Here is a 20596-nt window from a genome sequence, read left to right as displayed (position 1 = left end):
CGTCAACTTACTGAGCCCTATGATACTTTAGTTTGAAAAGGTAGGGGTTTGAAGTGTTTCTAATACGCGTTCAGCTTAGGCGTGCGTAATCAGTGTTTTCGAAAAAAAAATCATTGCTACATGCTACACAATTGGAAGGATACATTCCGAAAAGTGTACACATACGCAGACAAGAGGTGACGTGCTCATTTAGCGGCGCAGTATTTTTTTGCTTCAATGACACAAATTAAATTTGTCTTATTTATTATTTGCAGCGTTTAGAAACCTCCTGACTAATTTTTATTCTCAGACTTTCACTATGTTTAGATACAGGGTGTCAATATACAGTGTGGAAGTTTTGGATGGAACGGTTCATATAACTCAGATGCCGAACATATGCAGCCAAAATCCTCGGACACGCCGATTTTTATTTTTTCTTGCGGTTTTTTTGTTGGTAAATTCATGTATACAGGGTAGTCGAAAAATCAGGTACAACCACCAACTTTGTTTTTTCAAATGGAAACACCTATTTTTTATTTCATTTTTGAACTCTACGTAAAATTTGTAAGTGTGTTTCACGTACCATGTCCTATAGCTAAATGCAACAGGTTTCGAGAAATTTACGATGGAACATATCAAAAACTAAAACTTGACTTCTTTTAAAATTTCTTTGGTCCTGAAGAGGATCGATTTAATACATGAATTTACCGTAAAAAAACCGCAAGAAAAAATAAAAATCGACGTGTCCGAGGATTTTGGCCGCATATGTTCGGCATCTTAGTTATGTGGACTGTTTTATTCAAAACTTCCACACTGGTATGTACAACTACGAAGATTCGATTTAGTTTACCTGTATCCAAAAAGTAACCGAAATACTGGAGGGATAAATTGCATATTTCCGACGAATAAAAAAAAAACAGTAATTGTGCCCAAGATCTCACGATTTCAAGTCTAAAATTTTACGTGCTGTTAGAGCGGCCCATAAATCGATTGGACTTTAATAGGTGCCGCCGGTTCCGAAAGGGTCTTTCCGGAACGTACTCCCCTCTTCGGAGCTGTAGCCTCAATTAAGTTTTAACAAGTGAAAAATCCTAAGGGATAGAACTAAAGCCATTCTACCGCACGTTCGTGAGGAAAAAAATTCACGTGCCCCAATTCTATTCATAACGACGGCATTCACAGGCCACAGCACGGTGATCTAATCTCTTGTCTATACGTTAAGAATTTCACCATCAAGACAACGAATTTTTCCTACAATGTGCATGCCTTTTTTTCAAAGTCATGTCGACACAAAACACTACAACTACGAACATTTCTCTAGCAATTAATGTTGTGTTAACCGCTCTCGCTGGGTCTGTTAACTTATCCACAAGTTATCTTATCTGTGACGGTAAAATATCTCACCATTGTCTGGGTTTGGCGACGTATCTAAAGTATTATTCCTATGTTCCTTTTGTTTCTGTTTTCTGCAGTTATAGTTCATTGGTTTGAATGCGGTAATTGCCAATGATTCGCTCTCGTAACAATGAAAACATCCTCCCACTTGACCTCTGTGTTACAGTCTGTGGCTTTAATATGGTTTACTAAAATGTTTGACTGAATGTATGCAGTACATCTAAGTAAGGCCAGTGATTCTCGGTGTTTTCACAGGCACTCCTCGAGAAGTTGTCATTTAGATTATCGCTTTTTTATTAACTATTAATATTGAAATGCAACAAACTAAGATAATTTGAATACGTTTTCCATTAACCCAGTTCTTTGTTTCAACGGGCACTATTTTTATTCCTCGGCCATTGGCTTGCAGCTAAAACAATTATTATTTCAGTGCTGTGTTTCCGCGTTTCCTTGTGGCATTTGAAGAAATGAAAGGCTGATTGTACTCGTCGTAGGCCCTTAACGTTTCTAAACAACTTTGAAATTGACAGTACCACAAAAGTTAAATGACCTCACACATCTGTTTATTTTGTATTGTCAGCCTTTCCCGGTATTGAACATTCCCGACCGTACCTAATAAACACCATGTGGTCCCACTTCCTTTCTCCATCATTATGACTTCGAAGTTCGGAAAAAGGTGCTTACATTGGCATCTATCACAAGCAAACGAGGGTCTTTTCCTGGGTAGTTCCAAATGTTTGTACTAAAGGTTCTCCCTTTTTAGCTATTAGTTCCGCAAGAACATTACCGTTATTTCCGGCATCGTGCATATAATGAGGACGGCCAAATGTTGCCGCGGCTTTATTCGTGGGTAATAATAATAAAAATAATTCAATGAGGGCATTTCATCGGAAATTTCGGTGATTTGAGGCAGAGATCAGGAATGATTACATGAAATTCGTCCCTGTAACAATACTCAGCCCATTTTTGTAATATGTGTGCCTCAGTAAAGTCCGCATTCTAACGTTATCCGATACATTAGGTCAATAACTGACCCCACAAGATTTTTGTGTAGGTCAGGAAGAATGCAAGATTACTTACGTTCCTGGCCCTTGTGTCACAAGACTAACAATATCGAATAACGAAAGTTCGCCAGTGGCGGAGATACGGGTATGGAGAGCCAATAATTTGATGAAAGTGCCAATACTCCTCGAAAAAAAAAATGATTCGATATTTTTCCGTACCTAACGCCTTCAATGCCTTTTTCTAACTGTTTGTGAAGTCCTGATTCTAAAACCTTGGACACTATAATCGACAAACGCCCACTGTAATTCTACCTTCAGAATGCCTAGTCCCTGTAGCCGGTAGGGTTTCTTTCGCTCATTGAATGAAATGAAGGAGATGCAGACAAGCCTTTTTACATGTAAAGAGCTCACAAATCGGCTCATTTGGTTCTGCCTCATTGAAGTCATAATAAAGTTCCTTCGATTCTTGCCTGGACCTATGTCGACAAGAATTACCACAGTCTAATAGGACGTAATTTCTGAATTTTCACCATACTTCAAGTGCTGAGATATAAGCGTTCAAACATTACGATTAGGCCCGGAAATTTAAACTGATACTCCCCACACGCGGCACGCGAATTTCCATTACAAAATCCATAAATGTAAACAATGTCGGCATTTTCTTTATTGGAAAATTGCACAGGCATTTTGCTAATAAACTTTAAAATTATGACAAACGGTAAGCGACTTTTATGATAATTTATTAACCATGTACACAAGAATTTAACATCATAGCCTGCTACATTAACTTCCCATGTTCGAACGCTTGCTACTCGGCAAACATGGCGAATTAAATATACGTATTGTGTCTATAACACATTTTTTGCTTAACGTGACCTTAAACTTGTACAGAACTTCATGCACCACCCAGTATATTCAGGATTTGAAACATTTCTTAACAACCACTGGTGCAATTGTAAATGGCCAATGTATTGCAAATTAAAACATTTGTAAATAGACATGTCATAAAGCTTTAGAAGAATCGTAGAATTTTATTCTTACACCGGCCAGTGGTATCAAGGGAAAGATTGGAATGGATCTGACCTACCAAATCCATCAACATATAGGGAATGTGATCGATCGTGCACACGAGATTAGCTACTGGCCCAGGTAACTAAACAACGTTGCTTGCCTAACTTTTCTATCACGGCCATTTACTCCAATCGCTACTGGAATATCTGGTCATGTGATGCGACTTGTCAACATTTAGTGATTTGCATTAGTTTAGGATAGTTAGAACTAAATTTGTACGCATGCTTCTTAGGTCAAGTTACTAAATCAGGGCTTAAGTTCGGTTCTGCTAAGCCCGACTCTCGTATGTACAAATACACATGAGGGATATGTATACGTTAGACTGCGTTTGTGTTAAACGTGACATTGAACTTCTGTGATCAAAATAAAACGATTAAGGTTTGTTCAGGCTATGCGTTGGTGACAAAACTAGCCTGGACTGGCCCAATTTCGTTTTGGATCAAACAAAACGTTTCGAGGCTACTGGGGCCCCACTTCATCAAAGTCGATTGACTGAGATTTATGGATTGCGTTGGATGATGATTGTGCCTTTTTGACGTCATTCGAATACGAAATGGGCTCCTTTCATATTGGAGGGTTGCTCCTCACATGCTTATTCTCCAACAAGCAAATCGACTTTGATTTTCACTGATGCTTAAAGATAATTTTGTTTGGCAGGTAATTAAAACATGAAACGAGCCCGTCTTTTGCACCAACGGTAACGCTAAACTGCCATTTTATAGACGAAGGTGAATTCTGTTGAATGACAATTTCACTAGAAACTTTATTGATTATTTAACCACTTAATGCAACCTATTTCGATTTTTATTTCATGATAGTGGAAATTGATCCCACGCTCAGTTATGTTGGAAACGTCCAAAATAGCCAGGTTTCCATTATTAATTTATGTGTAGGGTTGGTATTACCAATAGTAATTTGATGTCCTTGGCGTATCCTCTAATAGACAAATAGTTCGTCACTAAATAATATATTTGTTCATTCTTTCGAGCCCCACACGTCATTGTAGTGACCTAAATCCGAGCGGCCAAGACGGGGAAAAATTTAAATCCTAAATCAACATTTTCCCAGAAAATAAACAGAGTTGTTTTGCTTTGTTGCGCAGAGGGAATTCACTATGGACCTTTCAAATAAACCTCATGTCCGAAATGTTTATTAAATGCATTATTTTTAGCTTTAGTAGTTCGAAGTTAATTTTAAGTCTAATGCTCAGCGTCTGCGAAATAATATTGTCTGTTGCCCAAACAGATGTAAAGCTAATGTGAATGCGCATATGAAAATATATTCCAATTCGGTCCATTGCAAAAATAGTTATTCAACTTGTCCTTATATGGCAATTAGTACAAGAACGGAATATTTACTGCAGTTTTCCCTTTTATCTGGTGTGGGAATAAGATTTCACATACAAGAAAATTAACAGAGCTAAAGTGTGTGGAATTTGAGTATGTATAATATGGGAAAGATTCTGAAAAATTCTCGTCTCAGTTGCTTTTTTTAAAATGATCATTCCTAAGCGATTGAGACCAGGAATGTTTACTGTTCTACATAGTTAGATGGTCAGATTCCATACACTGCACTTCTCTGTTAATCTTCTTTATGATAATCTTTTCCTCGATACTGAAAATGGTGACAGACATGCCACCGAAGCGTCAAAAGGGGTGTGTCGTGCGAGCTCTTAGTAAGGGGTACAGCCTAGGTTAGGCCACCGCTCTATTGATCCCTACCGGCGTGAGGCATTCCCAAGTAAATTAAAGGAAAAAGATAATAATCTATCTCAAATGTATAAAACACATTTACTACGCTAATTGGTTTTATGCAATATTTTACTGGACATTTAGCAAATATATGGTTTGTGAGAGGTGATAAAATTTAATAGGAATACTCGATAATAACAACACTTTTTCGTTCTTAATGGTAATTCGAGCTTTCAGGTTGGAATTGGAATTTTCGGTGTGCCACTAAAAATTTATTGTATGTTTGTGTATACATTTTTTACGTATACCGTCTGTTAGGAAAATAAATCCTTAGAACGCCTTATTCATAAGAAGTTTAGCACTGGCTTGGAGGTGCTGATAGTCATTTCATTAGAACTTTATGTTTCTTTATTTACACGTTTTCATTTACATAACAGCATTATTCCTAAAGCTTTCAATAAAAGTTCTCATGTTGAAAGACATCGGCTCTATAAACACAGAATCTGATCTCCTTCCTCTTTCTACAGTATTGATTTTGCTTTGCTGTTGTGCCTTCGCCATTGCAAGATTATTACTCATCTGATCGAGGGATAGTTTTTAACTGTAATAGTAGTAGTAAGTCCCATCAGTGATATAATAATGAATCACTATAATTTTTATAGTACTACATTTAATTCTAACTGAGGAGAGTTCGAGAGATGCGGTCAGTACTAACAAAAGGCGATGAAAAAAAATAGATAGGTAAGCTCCTGTGAAAAAAGTTTGCAAGTGTGGGCTTTTAGAATGTAAATAACTAACTAAACGCAGAATTTCAACTTGATGTAACTTGATTAACATCATTTTTCTTCCAGTTTAATTTTGTCTATTAGCAGCTTCAGTTGAGATATCTAAAACCGAATTGTCGCAGTAAGTTTTAGAACTTGCCATTACAGAAATCTAATAATAAAATACTGATCTCCCATACCATGCAAATTCTCATTTAGCGAGATATTTCAATAAACAAGGACTGCCGTAGGTATGGCTGCGCCATTGAATGCAGATCGCTTTCAGCCTTATACTCGTATATTCGAAAAGCGCTTTGCAACTCAAATGAAAGATCTTTTGCATGTGCATCTGGATGTTATTTATAACACTCACATACCGACTTCTTCGTACAGTATAAATTTTTCCACGTATTATTAATTCTATTCGATTCTGCGACAGTAGAAATTTAAAGGAAGCCCGAAGAGATATGTTCTGAGATCGTTAAGGGGCAAATTCTTATAAATTAATTGAAATCACTAAGCCTCGATAAAGCAGATGATGCGAAGAGGTTCGAACGGGTAAAATAAAGTTACATTGAAGTCAAAGTTGAAATAAAAACATGTAGTACATTCCATAATATATTTCAATTTTGAATCAACTCTGTCTACCTACAGGAATTCAATTGAATTCCTACTGACAAGCAGGTTTCTTACAGCTTCAAGGTGAAACTGGTTATGGAAGGGAATCGTGCTTCTGGTAAATAAGTGAGGTAGCAGGCTGATACAGGATAATTTCAATGATTTTGTCAAATCGGAGACCATCGAAGCGGAGACATCTACATGCAGCAGTAGCCAGTGGTCTTCTCGTGAAAAATAGGGCTTGTACGTTTGATGTAAAATGCAGGAAAACTTCGACGGTTTGTCCCTCGGCAAAAGTGTGAAAAAATTGTTTGCTGCTATTGGCGGATTGTGTTCCTGGTAATGAAAAACTAACTAAACCTGAGCTGAAAGAGATGAGCATAAGGCTGACTGTTTCTATAGAACGAAAGAAAAATAGGAACCACTTTGTCTCATCATAACTATCGAGGCTAGGCCGAGGAATGGATTGAAAAATGAAGAAGAGGCGTCCTCTGTTAGAAAAGCTGTTGGGCACGATGTCACGGCTTTCTTCAAAATAAAAGTTAATGCTGTGTGCTGGTCAGTAGAACTGCACGGGTGAGGTTTTTGGATATGGAAAGTAGATCGCCCTCAGAGAAAGGGGTCAGAATGACATTCACACATATAACAGAGGTCAACAAACACTCATCATTTTCACATTATTCCCGGGGACCAGTTTACTGAGGCAATTTAAGTAATTTAAATATAAATATCCCTGAGGCAGTCCTGACGTGCGGTCATAAATCTGTTGATCTCCCTCTTTTCGTAACGGAGCAGGAACACCATTGAACTCCCTAATAGTTTCAGAACCAGTGTGTTACACTACGCAAAAGACAGGTTTTAATGACTCTTTCTGGCGCGTCAAGAAATTTGAGTTTCTATTCACTTCTCACCTTTTAATTACATTCTCGCTCCTAACGAGAACGGAGGTGTAAATTTAGCCCCTCCGATAATTAGGTCTGTATTATAAGCCTATTGAGTGGACTTATTTATAAACGTCGCCGTTACCCGCCCCCGTGTTTAATCAGTAATGAAGGATTAATCTAGAAAAAAATTACCGTGGAAGCGATATTTTTTATTCAATTAAAGTTTTAGTTACACATTAGGGCGTAAATATGGAGGCAGCGGCGTCCCAAATTGACGCGTTTTAATCGATACCAACTCCTCTATTAATAATAATCCAGTCGCTAAACTGGCCTCCGGGGATTAATACCCATTTAATTGATAATTTCCCCGTAATGCTTCCTCCCTTAACCAAAACCCCAGATTGCCGGATGTACACGAAGCCCCAAGAATTCGATTTCTGATGGAAAAATGCTATTGAGCACGCCGCTGAAGTATTAAGGTGTAAAATATCACGAGCTCATAAGTAGAGGCGTTTTACCTCATTTGCTACCATTTAACAGCGTCTTTTCCATAGCGCAGTTACTGTGTTCTTCAAGTCCAAGTGTTTTTGAGTCTAATACCAGCTTAAGAGGGCAGCTGTCGTGAAGAGGGTCTTAAAGTTCGTACAATGGAAGTTTTATACGAAATGCCCGGGTTCTTGTTTGAGGATTCGTACGCCCATCAGTGGGTGAGACTGAGTATGCTTTGGGAGGAAGTAAGTATTAGTTGTTTTTTGAAGGGTTCTTGAGAATTCGTTTTCGAAGAGTGACGCCATAGAGAAGGGGTGATTGGGCGTGAAACGGAAACCTCTATGTGTGTAAGTAAAGTGTGTGGCTAGCCGCAGGAACATATCGAGAGTGTCTTACTTTTATAACCGAATATCTACTAGGGTTCATGATGTTACCTCTAATAGTTTTCATTCAAATGAATAACTCCCGTTGCATAACATAAATGTATTGGGAAATTTAGCTTCCCACGAGGACGCCGAGAAGCGCAAAGAACTGCTACTTGTATTTTGCGCACCAGCAAGACTTCCCAACCCCAACAGAAAGCCCCATCTACTCAAATTTGATCATTCTTCAAGCATGTATTGACGGTTTCATTTAATTTTTTTGTTGTTGTTTGTCTTTGTTTCGCTTTGGACTGATGTCTCCTCGAGTCGAAACGCAGTGCATGCCTCCCAAGGAACCTCCGCCTTGTCTGAGCCGAAGTCATGCCTCTACCATGTGGAAATTCGTTAGTACGAGCTCGAAAATTTCGTTTCTATCGATATTATTGAAAACCCAAAAATAATTTTGTAGATCTGGTTCCATCGTGAAACTACTCCCTTGAATGCGCAACATTTAAGCAAGTCGGTATCTGTTACCGCGAATGAAAGCCCCGTGCTGGACATTCTTATCTTGGATACGCTATACTTTAAACATATTTTATAATGATAAATTACGTATTTTCTGAGCGGACATTCTAAAACACCTCAAGTTGGTATACGGGGTGCCCCATTTTAGAATTTTCTAATATCACACTCTCAATTGTATTATTTCTTTATTTTCCATGGATGGTTTCGCCATCGTAATTTGGACGGTTTGTAACTTGCTATTCTCGAAGAGGAAAAAGTGCTAAATTTTCAATACAAAACTTTAGATGAAATATGCTTCAATTTTCGATATCATTTTGAAACTACAGGGTCTTTCATTTAAAGCTCTCATGTCACTGTTGGTTTCGGATACAACTAATACATTAAACGTAAATTTGAACAAGTTTGTGCAATTCTCTCAATCTTTTTATACCGGAATTCACCCTATATAATAAACTATGATCTGACTGGCCGCTGTAAATTTTAGCCACTTCTAGCTTTAACGTGTAGTGCCATATCTAACTTACTTCAAGGTCCAAATCTTCAATTAATCCAGTTACACTATATGGATACAAACAATATTTATTTAATCCCAAATATTAGATAACCACCGAAAATAATAAGCGAGATTAGAAAATATTTGCAGTATATCCCCTTTATCGTAGCTGATTTGTGATTGTGTATTAAAAGGCGGAGAGTCTATAATGTGATATACATACAAACTTATATATTTTATTTGTTATTTGCGATAAAGCGAAACAGTGTATTTTGCTCACTTCACTGTAATTCATTATCTGTAGTTGCTCCTCATTGCTATGGTAATAATGTTTAGAATAGGCTTTTTAAATATCTGAAATTTTCTAACGAAATGCCTTCTTTTCCAGCCTCCCGAAAATGAACTCCAGAAAACCGAACGCGTTATGTCAGAGCACGAATTGAGAGTCCAGCGCAGTTTGCAGAAATTGACGGTCCCGGATTGGTACAAAAACTCACAAATCCCGGCTCAAGGTTTCCTGCTCAAAAAGTCCCGTGAAACTCGATATTACGGTACCGGATCCAAGACCACCAGCTTGAGCTCCTTAGGTTCCGGCGCTCAAAGTCCCTTGGTGCTCAGTCCTACGCCTTCCTCCCAACCGTTCGTGCGGTGGAGTACCTCGAAATTGAACAGTACAGCCTCGTCGCCCTGTCAAAGCACCAGAAGCAGTTTCAACCAAGGACGACAACCCAATGGGTCGATATCTCCCAGCTCGGCTAGGTCTAGTTTCAATTACCGACAGCCCTATCTGGGCTGGAGATCCCAAGAGAGATTGAACAGACCTCGAACTCCCGCCGAACGCCTCGCGAGCACTTTGCTATCGAAGCAGGGACTCACAATCCAGCAGGAGAACCCTGAAATTCAGACTTCGATCAAAGAAGTGACGTCCGCGATAGTCCATTACGTCAGTGGCCTTAAGCCTACGGTGGACGATAGTCTAGAGAATAGCAGCAGAAGATCCACTTCTGTATCACCCAAGGGAAGTCAAAAGCTGTGTTGGTTGGAGAGCTCCTTTGTCGGTACCAAGCCTGTGGACAGCCCGGAGACTCCGGTGACATGCTCGGAAAGTCCGGTACCACCCCACAGCTTGAGGTTAGATCTGCAGAATCACAGCAGCAACGGTGAGTCATTGAGGGCATAAATACTCGTTTGAAAGTTATAGTTGTTAGGGTTATGTGTCTGCTTTTGTATGTAAATAGACTAAGTATTTTAGTGCCAAAATCTAATTTGGAAAGTTCTTCGATAGTTGGACTGATTGTTTTAAGTTTTCGATTAAACAGAATAGATTGATGTCGAAGCAGTAAATTAGGGCGGTGCATTATTTCTAGGATGAATGAGTGACATTTTCTATTGAACGTAGGTAATGAATGCTGTACAGTGTGTACAAGCTAAGCATGTCTAGCATGGGGCCCCGTAAACGGTAAGTAAATATACCTACATAATTGGGTAAGTGAGATAACAATTTCGCATTCAAATGAGTAATTTCACGGTGCAAATAGATATGTAAGATAATTTTTAATTTTTTTGTTATTTCGAACAAAGTTAGAAAATTAATAGTTCCATTTCGAGTTATGGTAATAGATAGATAAGAAATAAACGCAGTTTTTCTTAGCATTTTTTTTAAGATGCAGCACAACTGTGCTGATCTCATTCTACGACGTTCGTCAATAATTATCAATTTTTTAATGAAAACTAGCCAGGGTTGTATTTAGAAAATTTAGAAAAGCTCATTCATGAAGGCTTAGTAAGAAGTGTAATGGAAAAGTAGTTTTAGTTTTTATCCATCTATTAACTTCGGCAATCTAACACGGAAAAAAATTAACTCCGTGTTTTTCGATAACGGATAAACCTTAAATCATTTTGCTGATCTGTTCGCACTATGGAACTCTTCCTTTGAATGCTCAGCCTTTTCCTCCCATTTAACCTGAACGACCTAAAGAAATCTGAAAGTCTATTGCCATTTACGAGGTCTCCATGCTAGACATCTTTACTTTGGACACGCTGTATTTTTGTAGTTGACGCGGGTGCCGAAGCGATTATTGAAACAGGAAGCGTTTATTTTAAAACGATTTCCTTTTCTGCAATAATTGCTAATTTAACTTTCCTTTGCTAGGCGTTTACATTAATTGCCTCAGAGGGCTCTAAGTGCTGCTATATGAAGGTTAGAACTCCCTGATGCAATTAGTGAAAGTCCCCTATGTTGATTACAATTTAAATTCTGAATGTGTCACCGCATAGTTTACGGAACGTAAATTGTGAAGGTTTTGATATGTTTTTTTTTGTGTTGTTTTGTAAGGGTTTCTTTGTGCTTTTTGTCATCTGTTTTTCTAGGTTTAGTAGTGGTTTGTATGCTTTTTAAATTTATTTTTCGTTTGATCGTTTCCTTAGGAAAACTTAGATTGGCCCGTAAATTATTACTAGCCTTTTTCGATCGGCGTAGAAATTGAATTCTGAATTGTTTTGATTGTATGTTCAAAACTCATACTATTTATTTACATTTACTCATTTTTTTGGTGCAATAAGACATTTTTTATTCCAAATTTTAGAATAGGCCTTATATCACCCATTGTATAGAGAGTTTTATTTAACCTTATATCGATTAGTTTAGTACACTTTTTTGTAAAATACTTACTTTTGACTAATAATAATGATTATTATTAATAAATATTTCCCTTACGAAGTTGATTATTTAACGAAATTTATGTAATATGGAATTGTTAAATTTCATTAATATTTTATGTTTGTGTATTACACAAATATGTACGAAGCGTGTACAAATTATTTCATTTATTTAATAATATAATAAATCTGTTTTATTTTTTATATTTTGTTTTTCGTTTTTGTTTTCGCATACATGCCCATATTTCAGTTCTACTTTACCTAATTTCCTTTGATTTGCTTATGGTATGTCTCACATGTTGGTTCGACCGGTTTCTGTAGATCCACTTTTCAGTAAAAAGTTCGAGGATCACACCTGTGTGTATCTCACTAAAAGGTAATTATATTTCAATCATTTCATGGTGATTAATGCTATTCATGCTTTCGTAGATTATAATCTTTTTGCTCAATGTTTAGTTTACCACATTTAAACTGAATAAGTAGGTGCATATAACATTTTCGAGAGAGGAGCCATATGTCTATGTCTTACACATATGAGGTGTTCCAAGTTCGGTCACCATTGGTATCTTGGTTATTACCTTATTACCTTTAAGATACCCAGATGGTTATCAAACTAGAAAAGTATTAGAGAACTTACGCATATTTCACATAAACATGTATATGTTTCCGAAATTGCGCTAATGTACCTGAAATATTTGATGAAGAATAGAATTTTATCAATTATGAAAATTTTCCTAAGTTAACTTGGTTACTTGTATTTCTAATTTCGATAATAACCAGAACCGATGAGCATCGAATATGGAGCACGCTGTTTCAATGGTGCTAACGTAAGTTAGTTCTTTACTAACCTGTTTCAGCTTGAATTTAACTATTTTTTGTAAGTTGGTTTAAAGTCAATTTATTAATGTTCTGTTAACTTGATGTTAAACTTGACAGCGCATCAACAATTTGGCCTTTAGGGCCAAATAAATATCGAAAAAAGAGTCTCAGTATTGGCCAGATTCGTCGCTTCTTCGTTTCTATGAAAATTAGCGTAATGTTGAAGTTAACAACATATTACTAACAAAACTCTTGATAAGTCAAATTTGGATATAAAAATATTACCTACCGAATCAGAATTAGAAGGTCGAAAGTGCTCCATCTCTTTTGGCTATTTAAATATTTTCTCTGTAATCCTGTATGGCGTCTCTTTAGGCAGGCGATGCCTACACAGGAATGCCAGTTAAAACCAAATCGCCTACTCCACGTGTCCAACCATTTGTGATGCAAAGTTCCTAAAGCTTATGGCTAAAGTTTCCTTTAAACTATTCCATCTTATTGAAATATTTGAGATGCACATGTCTGCTCTTTGACTGACCTCAGTTTTCGAACTAGAAAATTGTGCAATTTCACGGAATTGTAACATTATCACGGAACGGTACATACGGAACATCCGAATGCAGAATTCTGTCGTATTTCAATAGTATTAAAATGCCGCGCATTGGTGGGCATGTTATCGAAAATCAGCCTTGAGATGCTTAGGGCCTAGTTATCAGAATATTACTTAACGATTTTATTAAATCGATAAACTACATGAAACTTGAGAATAACTTCCTGTTTTTCAGTTCGGCCAATCTCTATAGTCTTATCTATTTTTCCAACAGATCCTTTTGAAATTAATTGATACACGTTATTTTTGGTCTGCTTTGTTTGATGGGTTCGCTTTCCTTGGTAGACAGGGCTCTTTCATTCGTTGTTCATGACAATACTGGACGATAGTATTTCATATTCATTTTCTTTGATATCTTTCTATATATGAATAACTCGATTTAACGTTTTCTGCTTTTAAAATTACATGTCCGGCCAGGGCCCAGAGTCGGACCTGGACGGTCAGAGTCCCTTTTTCGAGCTTGGACGAGGGAGCTACCTTTCGAATCTGGGCGGCCAGAGTTTTTTGGTCGGACCTAGACCACAGGTATTTCCCTGTAAGGACAACAGTGGTCTTCTTTCTGACTTTGGCGGCGGGGACACCTTCACACCCTGGCCGTCCAGACCCCGCCCATCGTTTCATTTATTTACTTTCTAGTCTAACAAAGTTCGGTTCATTCTCAGTCTAATTCATTATCTAGTAGTAGTAGTAGTAGTATAAATCGCGAAGCTTTTTTCACAAATACTTTTTGAAATACACAGAGCAGTAATTAAGTATATAGGTAGTAAGGAGTAAATTTTGATCTCAGTTTAAAGGGTAATTTATCAAAGTCGTGGCACCATTACACAGAGGGTAATAGCCATGGAAATGTTTAAATAAAAACTCGTTGTTAGTAACTTTCATGGCTTATATGGAAATTATTTTGCAGATAAAGTTGCAGGTTCATTTACCAAATGGCCCTAAGGCAGAAAGACCTTATCAACGTAGGTTGACTCGTGGTAAAGTCATCCATTACGTGGGCAAACATTTGTCAATTTCTCCGTTTCCATGGAAGTTATCTTGTTGATAAAGTTACCGGGAAATTGATATGTTGGCCCTCAGAAATTCTATTAACGTTAAAATCAAATGTAGTATCGAAAATTTAGTTAAAAAAATCCCAATATTATGTGCTCCTCCCTCTTGGTATGTCCATACCTCTCCTCCCCACATAACCCTGCAACAGATGCCCATTTAAACCTGTCATCACAATAGATTTGACAACGCTGTCAGCCGGAGACACCAGAGTGCGACCCTCTCCCAGTTCGACAACCCTCGAAGACGTCCTCGATTCCTTATTAGGGCTCCCTCCATCTGGAAGGTCCGCGAGTCCATGCCTTCAAGGTAGGAGGCATGTGTAAGTAGTGTTTCGATTTAATTTCCATTATTTTTATTTAGTTCTATGGCTAGAAGTTAGTGCTACAGTATTTGATTGATATAACAGCCTGAATCTTGGATTAGTGGGATCTAGGGATCGATGAACCAGAGACGGGCTAAATTCTTTGGTTGCCGTATTACGAGGCATCCGTGTAATTAAGTAAAAATCGATGGGCTTTCGATAATATGCAAATTGTCGTTGTATCGCTATTCAAGCAGTAGCTAAATGTGCTTATTTTTTCAACAAATCCCTGTCGCATTTCAATCCTATCGTGTCATATGTTTTTAATAGGTGATGCTTTCAAAGACAAAACTGTAATGGGACGTTTTCAGAGACAGTGTCAGCTAGCACTAGCCCTCAGCGTCGTTCCAGCGACGCCGATACCAACGAGGCATATCGGCGTCGATCAGAGGGCTCAGAGCCCGCTTCCGTCAACGTTGATCCCGCCCTGCCAACCCCCGTTTTGCTGCGATGTCGTTACTCAAGATGTGGCAAAACGGCATTGCCAATGTCCAAGGAAGCTAAATCTTTCAAGAACTGTCACAACTGCTCGTACACATATTGCTCAAGGGCCTGTCGCAGGAGCCATTGGGAACGACACCGGAAAACTTGCTTGTTTTCCAGAATGGGAACCCTTTGTCGGCAGGTTAGAACGATTATTTTGTTAGACGGCTTTAAACCTAGAAACTCGACTGTTCACCCACTCGTTGTTTTGACGACTAACATGTAAACAGCATATCTAAGCGGTAGAGCAGCAGCAAAGGTATTTAGGGACATTAAAAAGGCATTTGACCGCGTCTGGTACAGTGGTCCACTTTGCGAACTTCAAACGCCGAAACATTTTCAAGTATATTTGTAGACTATTGCTGGACCACAGACACATGTTCAGGGTAAACGCAATGGAAACACTGAATAATACGTGCAAACAACGGAACAGACTGATTACAAAAACTAGGCACCCTGACAACCCCCCACACCATCCACTCTCCATCGTTACCATACGAACGCACACACATGACAAGAATTACTGAAAGACTGCAACAAATTCAGGCAAAATGGAAAGACAATCGTGATAATTGGGCCCTTCTAACCTTCTTTTGCCTTATAGGACGAACAAGAATAATTTTTGTTTCGATAGTAAAAGGTTCGTGATCATTTGGCCTTTCTGCCCTTGTGACAAAACCACTTACATCTGCACAATAATCATTCACAACAAGCAAAGAAAAAAAACACGTTTGGAAATCCTCCAATACAGTGGTTGAAGGGAAGGGGAATCCAATATCGTTTCATCGTTAAGCCTTATCCTAACTTTCCCTGACCTACAGGTAATTCAAGCCGTAAGAGATCAAAAGGATACCCTCAAGGAACTGTCGAAGGTGGCCCGCAGAGGCTACATTTCCCATGGCCTAGGGGCGGTAAAGTGCTTCTACCCCAACCCCGAAGCAGCCGAAAAGTTTTTGGCGGAAGGCCTACCCAGCTTAGGAGAGTTAACATTTGTGAGATGGCAAAATCTGCTGCCTACAGAAATGGGCCCCATGCTCTACAAGGAGCTGGTTGAGATGTGTCAGAATTATAACTCGGAAACCAAGTTTGTGCTGTATATTTCATTGTGTGTCGTGTCGGAAACTCCAGCGTCCGGTGCCATCAAATGGGAGAGACAGCTCGTTTCTAGATGTGCCAAATTACGATTAAGCAAGGATCTCAATTTTGTGGGTGAGTTTTACCAAGTAATGTTGTCCTACGTCTTGTGAATTTAGTCCTCATTCCAATGTTTATGAAACAGTAACGCCCTTGCCATAAATCAGTTATAGTGCCAATTTATGGAAGTGGTGGTAACGATAACTATTAAGGACACGAACGATAATTGAAACCCCTTATTCCCAAATTGCTATAATCTTAATGGCCCTGGCAAACTTGTCGAATATCAATATTTTGACTCAAAGTTCACCATAGAGAATGTAAACGGATTATTTCGTTTTTCCAAAGGAAAAAATCCGTTTTTCTGGTACGATTAAGGAGTCCTTTCTATTCCGGTTAAGACTGCAATTTTCAGTAGTAACAGGCTCGAAATTCTAATGATCATAATGAAGAATCTTGACGGACTATTTTCTACGTCTAAGTACAGAAATAGCATTTTTTTGGCACGTTTCAATGTCCATGCGTGTCCGTTCAAATTATTCGTGCGCTTCAATAACTTGATTTAATTAATAGACAATTTGGCACAGCTCCTTGTTGATAGACAAGATTGTTTATTAATTAAAGGGCTTTTTGCTAAAACAGGATTTTAGAAAATATTTCCATTAAGCTGCAAGACTGAGCTTTAGCGTGTAATAGAAAAAATCTCATAAGAAAAGCAGAGTTGATGATGGTTGTCGGAAATCGAAACGCCGGATTTCACACATGACATCGCCAAGGTGCAGGAAAGAAAAGGTCGTATTGATGAGGAAGTGTCGATAATTTTAACTAAATAATCTGAGGAACAAATTTGAATGCTTTTCCAATTTCGTTTTTTTTTCGCATGTAACTGAAAGTCTTCGAAATTCTTAAAATTTCAAAACGGCATATTTTTGAACTGCACACCTTGTCCCCAATTCAACCGATTTCCCACCCCGTATGGATACCGAGATCCTCACCCTTGCCCCCCAGAAACGAACACCCAGCATATTTAAATCCCAAAGTGTTTTAGTTGCGGTGCCAGTCTCTAACTGCCATTTAAACCCTTGACAAATTTCAGGTCCGGAACGCGATACGGAAACCCCGGAGACGCTCATCCTCACATGTCCGCCCATCCGCCTGCCCACCCCGGAAACAAGAATGCGGGCCCGTTTGATCGCCTTCAACACCATACAAAGCCAGATGAAGCTCAGAGGAATATCGCTCAAAAGACAGTACCCGGAGTTGTATAAACAATTAGATTCATACTGTGAAGACCTCAGTGTTAAATTCGAAGCTCAAACGATCTATCCTCGGAACGCAATGACGAACAAAAGTTTCATGTGCATAATCATGCTGGAGAGTGATCCGGAAACATTGAAACATGTGGAAAAGGCTGGAGTTAAGGTCCGGACTGTTGACTGTTTGTTATCTAGCGAAACGACCACAACATTGTAAGATTATTGTGATATTTTTATTCGATTTGCTTGAGTTCAAGTGATTTTTCTGCGTTTATGTTCCTATAAAGCCTATATGATGTGTTACGTATAATACTACTTCTAGATATATTCCTTATAGCTCGCAAAAACGCTATCACGAAATGGGATACGTTATGTTGACAATTTAATACTACGTAAGTTGAATAATTTCTTATAACGCTGTTTATATTTATGATCATTGTTTGTACAAAGTCCCGTTTAAGTATGATACATCATAAGTTTTGAAAATGTTGAAACCTTGTCCTCTGTGATTTTAATATAAATTAGATTATTACGAACCTAATAAGAATAAATGCGGATGGAGGATGTCGTTTTATGTTTTTTAAAGGAACTATAAGTTTAGAAATATGTTACCAACGCATTAACTAATGTATAAGGGGAGCACAGTATAGCGCATTATGGGCATCCTGAGAACCGTTCTCTAACGGTGGGTTAAATCGAGAAAAAGTTGTTCTTCTATATCCTTTATAATAAAATGGTTAAATTTGAAAGTCCTTTATAATTTATTGACTGTAATGTAGATATGCCGACTATATTGTCGTACATCTCGCCAAATGTAGAGGAAGAGATGCGGCTTATCGAATTTCTACATACCTGATAGGTGCGCCGCAGACAGCCTGGCTTTTCGAGACATCATAGCTCAGCAATCTAATTTTGCATAGTGAAATAGGTTCGCTTTAAGGAAACAATGTGGCTGGATAGACTCTTGATCGGAGCGCAGTTTATCTCGTCTCTCCTCCTCGGAAGGAGTGCTGTTTCTGGCCCCGGCACCGCACTATGGGGCCTACCCAGGGCGTCGACCGGAAAAGGTCTCGAGACTCTCCCTATATTTGCCAACTAGGTTTTCTTAGGCTTTTGCCTTCAAAAGCTTCAAAGAGCTGCTCTGTATTATATACATACACGTATACTGACCGGCCAAAAAATCCGACTAAACCGAATTTTTTGACAAAACCACTTCTAAAAATTATTTTTTCAGAAGCTGTCAGAGATCTTCCCATATGAAGCAATGCCTTGAAGAGACACTACTCTCGAAACTATCCCTCCAAAACCTCTCAAGCAATATGGTATTTCAAATGTATTGCTTTTTACGGGAAAAATACATTGTTTATTAATTTTTCAGAAACTCTTGGGGAAAACTGTATCAAAATTTGTATCACTTGAATCGACTAGGGGGTCCCCTTGAAAAAAATATAACTTCACATCAGGGTCGCAAAACCGCTAAGATAGAAAAATTTCGAGCACGCTACCGAATTAAAACCTGATATCTCTACAACATTACTGTTTGAACTTTTGCTCTATCTTCTACAACAGCCGAGGCACGGCCTCATGCCCCAATGGAAAATTTTTCCAAAACGCCCATTATATCGAAAACGAGTCAAATTAGTCGGGAACCAATAATTCCATAAAATTTCACTAGAGAATCGGACCCGAGGGCGGGGAATTGACCTCCAAATTGGTCAACTTTTTCTAATTTAACCCTTCGCATATCTTATCGTTTCTGAAATCTTCATAAATCACCATACTTATCTCGAAGACAGTGTGTAATTCTGACTCGGAAATTACTTGAATTTGTGTGACAAATTTTATATTTCAGTAATGAGATTTTGAAGAACTTGTTAGTAAGTTGCTCCTAGATATTTCCTTTTAAATATTTGATTATTGATTTAAATCATGATTAGGTAAGATTATATTAATAAACAAAGAATCTTATATGAAATACATACACATTTTAAACATTAAATAATGAAAAAATATAAGTATTATTATGCATAATAGAATAAAAACCAAAATTGTTACTATTACTTGATTTCGCATAAGAATAGGTTAATAAGCTAAATTTGAAATGATCTTAATAAATTTGCCTGTTATTAATGAATTGTATTGAAGAAGATTATGTAATAAATAGAAAAATATTTTACAATGTGGTTTTCGAAAAATCTCGATGTCTATCATTTAATGTATGATGAAGGATGCAACATCGGTCAAATAATAGGAAATTTTCATTGAAAAAATTGATTTTAAAATTTTCAACGTAATTCCCGAATGAACCATGATGTCGGGGATTTGCTGAGAAAATATTGTAGGTAATATAAAATTTTTTCTTTAATTTGATCCATATTGCATCGTTCGTCGTCTCCGATGTACTAAAGACGAGCATCGAAACTTTCACCTCCGTGCATATGTACGAATATGTTGCTATTTGCCGGGTGGCGAATTTGCCATCGTTGACCGCTGCTGCAAAACGACTAGTTCGCAAACTTCTAGAGTTAGAAGCTTGGTTAAACGAGACAAAAATTGCTAAATTTAATGGCAATCTAGGATTCGAAAACGGTGTCGTTCAGTTTTATTCGGTATACGAAATGTTAAAAATACAATTTCTTTTAAGCTTATTTGTGCATCACTTATTAATGACTGGTTAAAGACTTCAAATTATCCGTAAATATGTGAAAATTTGGGAACGACACTTTGACATGGTAATTAAAAAAATTGCGAACTCGATCTATTAATACTTTTTTATGGTTATTGCTGGTGGCAGTGAATATACCAATAACAATAAATTCAAAATTTGAAAAATCCCGCTCGCGGTCTCAACGGACTTGGCACCATCTACCTCTCATTGGGAGTACTTCATTATTATCAATCAGTTTCTCATTTATGGACAGACTTCTCCGAAGAGAGTTCACCTTCC

At 37.9% G+C, this 20596-nt stretch overlaps 2 protein-coding genes across 6 annotated transcripts in view; one reads left to right on the top strand and one right to left on the bottom strand.

Annotated features, from left to right (window-relative positions):
* LOC136416235 (serine-rich adhesin for platelets) overlaps positions 1 to 19828 on the top strand; it is a 51967-nt gene extending 32139 nt beyond the window's left edge. Inside the window, exons 12-16 of one of the 5 annotated variants that reach the window (XM_066401316.1) lie at positions 9664 to 10435; positions 14593 to 14721; positions 15088 to 15401; positions 16081 to 16468; positions 17490 to 19828. In XM_066401316.1, the coding sequence (XP_066257413.1) occupies positions 9664 to 10435; positions 14593 to 14721; positions 15088 to 15401; positions 16081 to 16468; positions 17490 to 17866 (1980 nt within the window). In that variant the 3' untranslated portion in view covers positions 17867 to 19828. Of the gene's footprint in view, positions 1 to 9663; positions 10436 to 14592; positions 14735 to 14775; positions 14915 to 15087; positions 15402 to 16080; positions 16469 to 17489 lie in introns of those variants that run through there. The other 4 variants (XR_010752692.1, XR_010752693.1, XM_066401325.1 and 1 more) reach the window with 4 other exon arrangements.
* The window catches only part of Sf3b5 (splicing factor 3b subunit 5), a 167332-nt gene that overhangs the window by 87941 nt on the left and 58795 nt on the right, over positions 1 to 20596 (bottom strand). The window lies entirely within an intron of this gene.

This window comes from Euwallacea similis, chromosome 2, assembly GCF_039881205.1.
Source record: "Euwallacea similis isolate ESF13 chromosome 2, ESF131.1, whole genome shotgun sequence".
NCBI classification, from domain to species: Eukaryota; Metazoa; Arthropoda; class Insecta; order Coleoptera; family Curculionidae; genus Euwallacea; species Euwallacea similis.
This window is presented reverse-complemented; position numbering and strand designations above follow the sequence as displayed.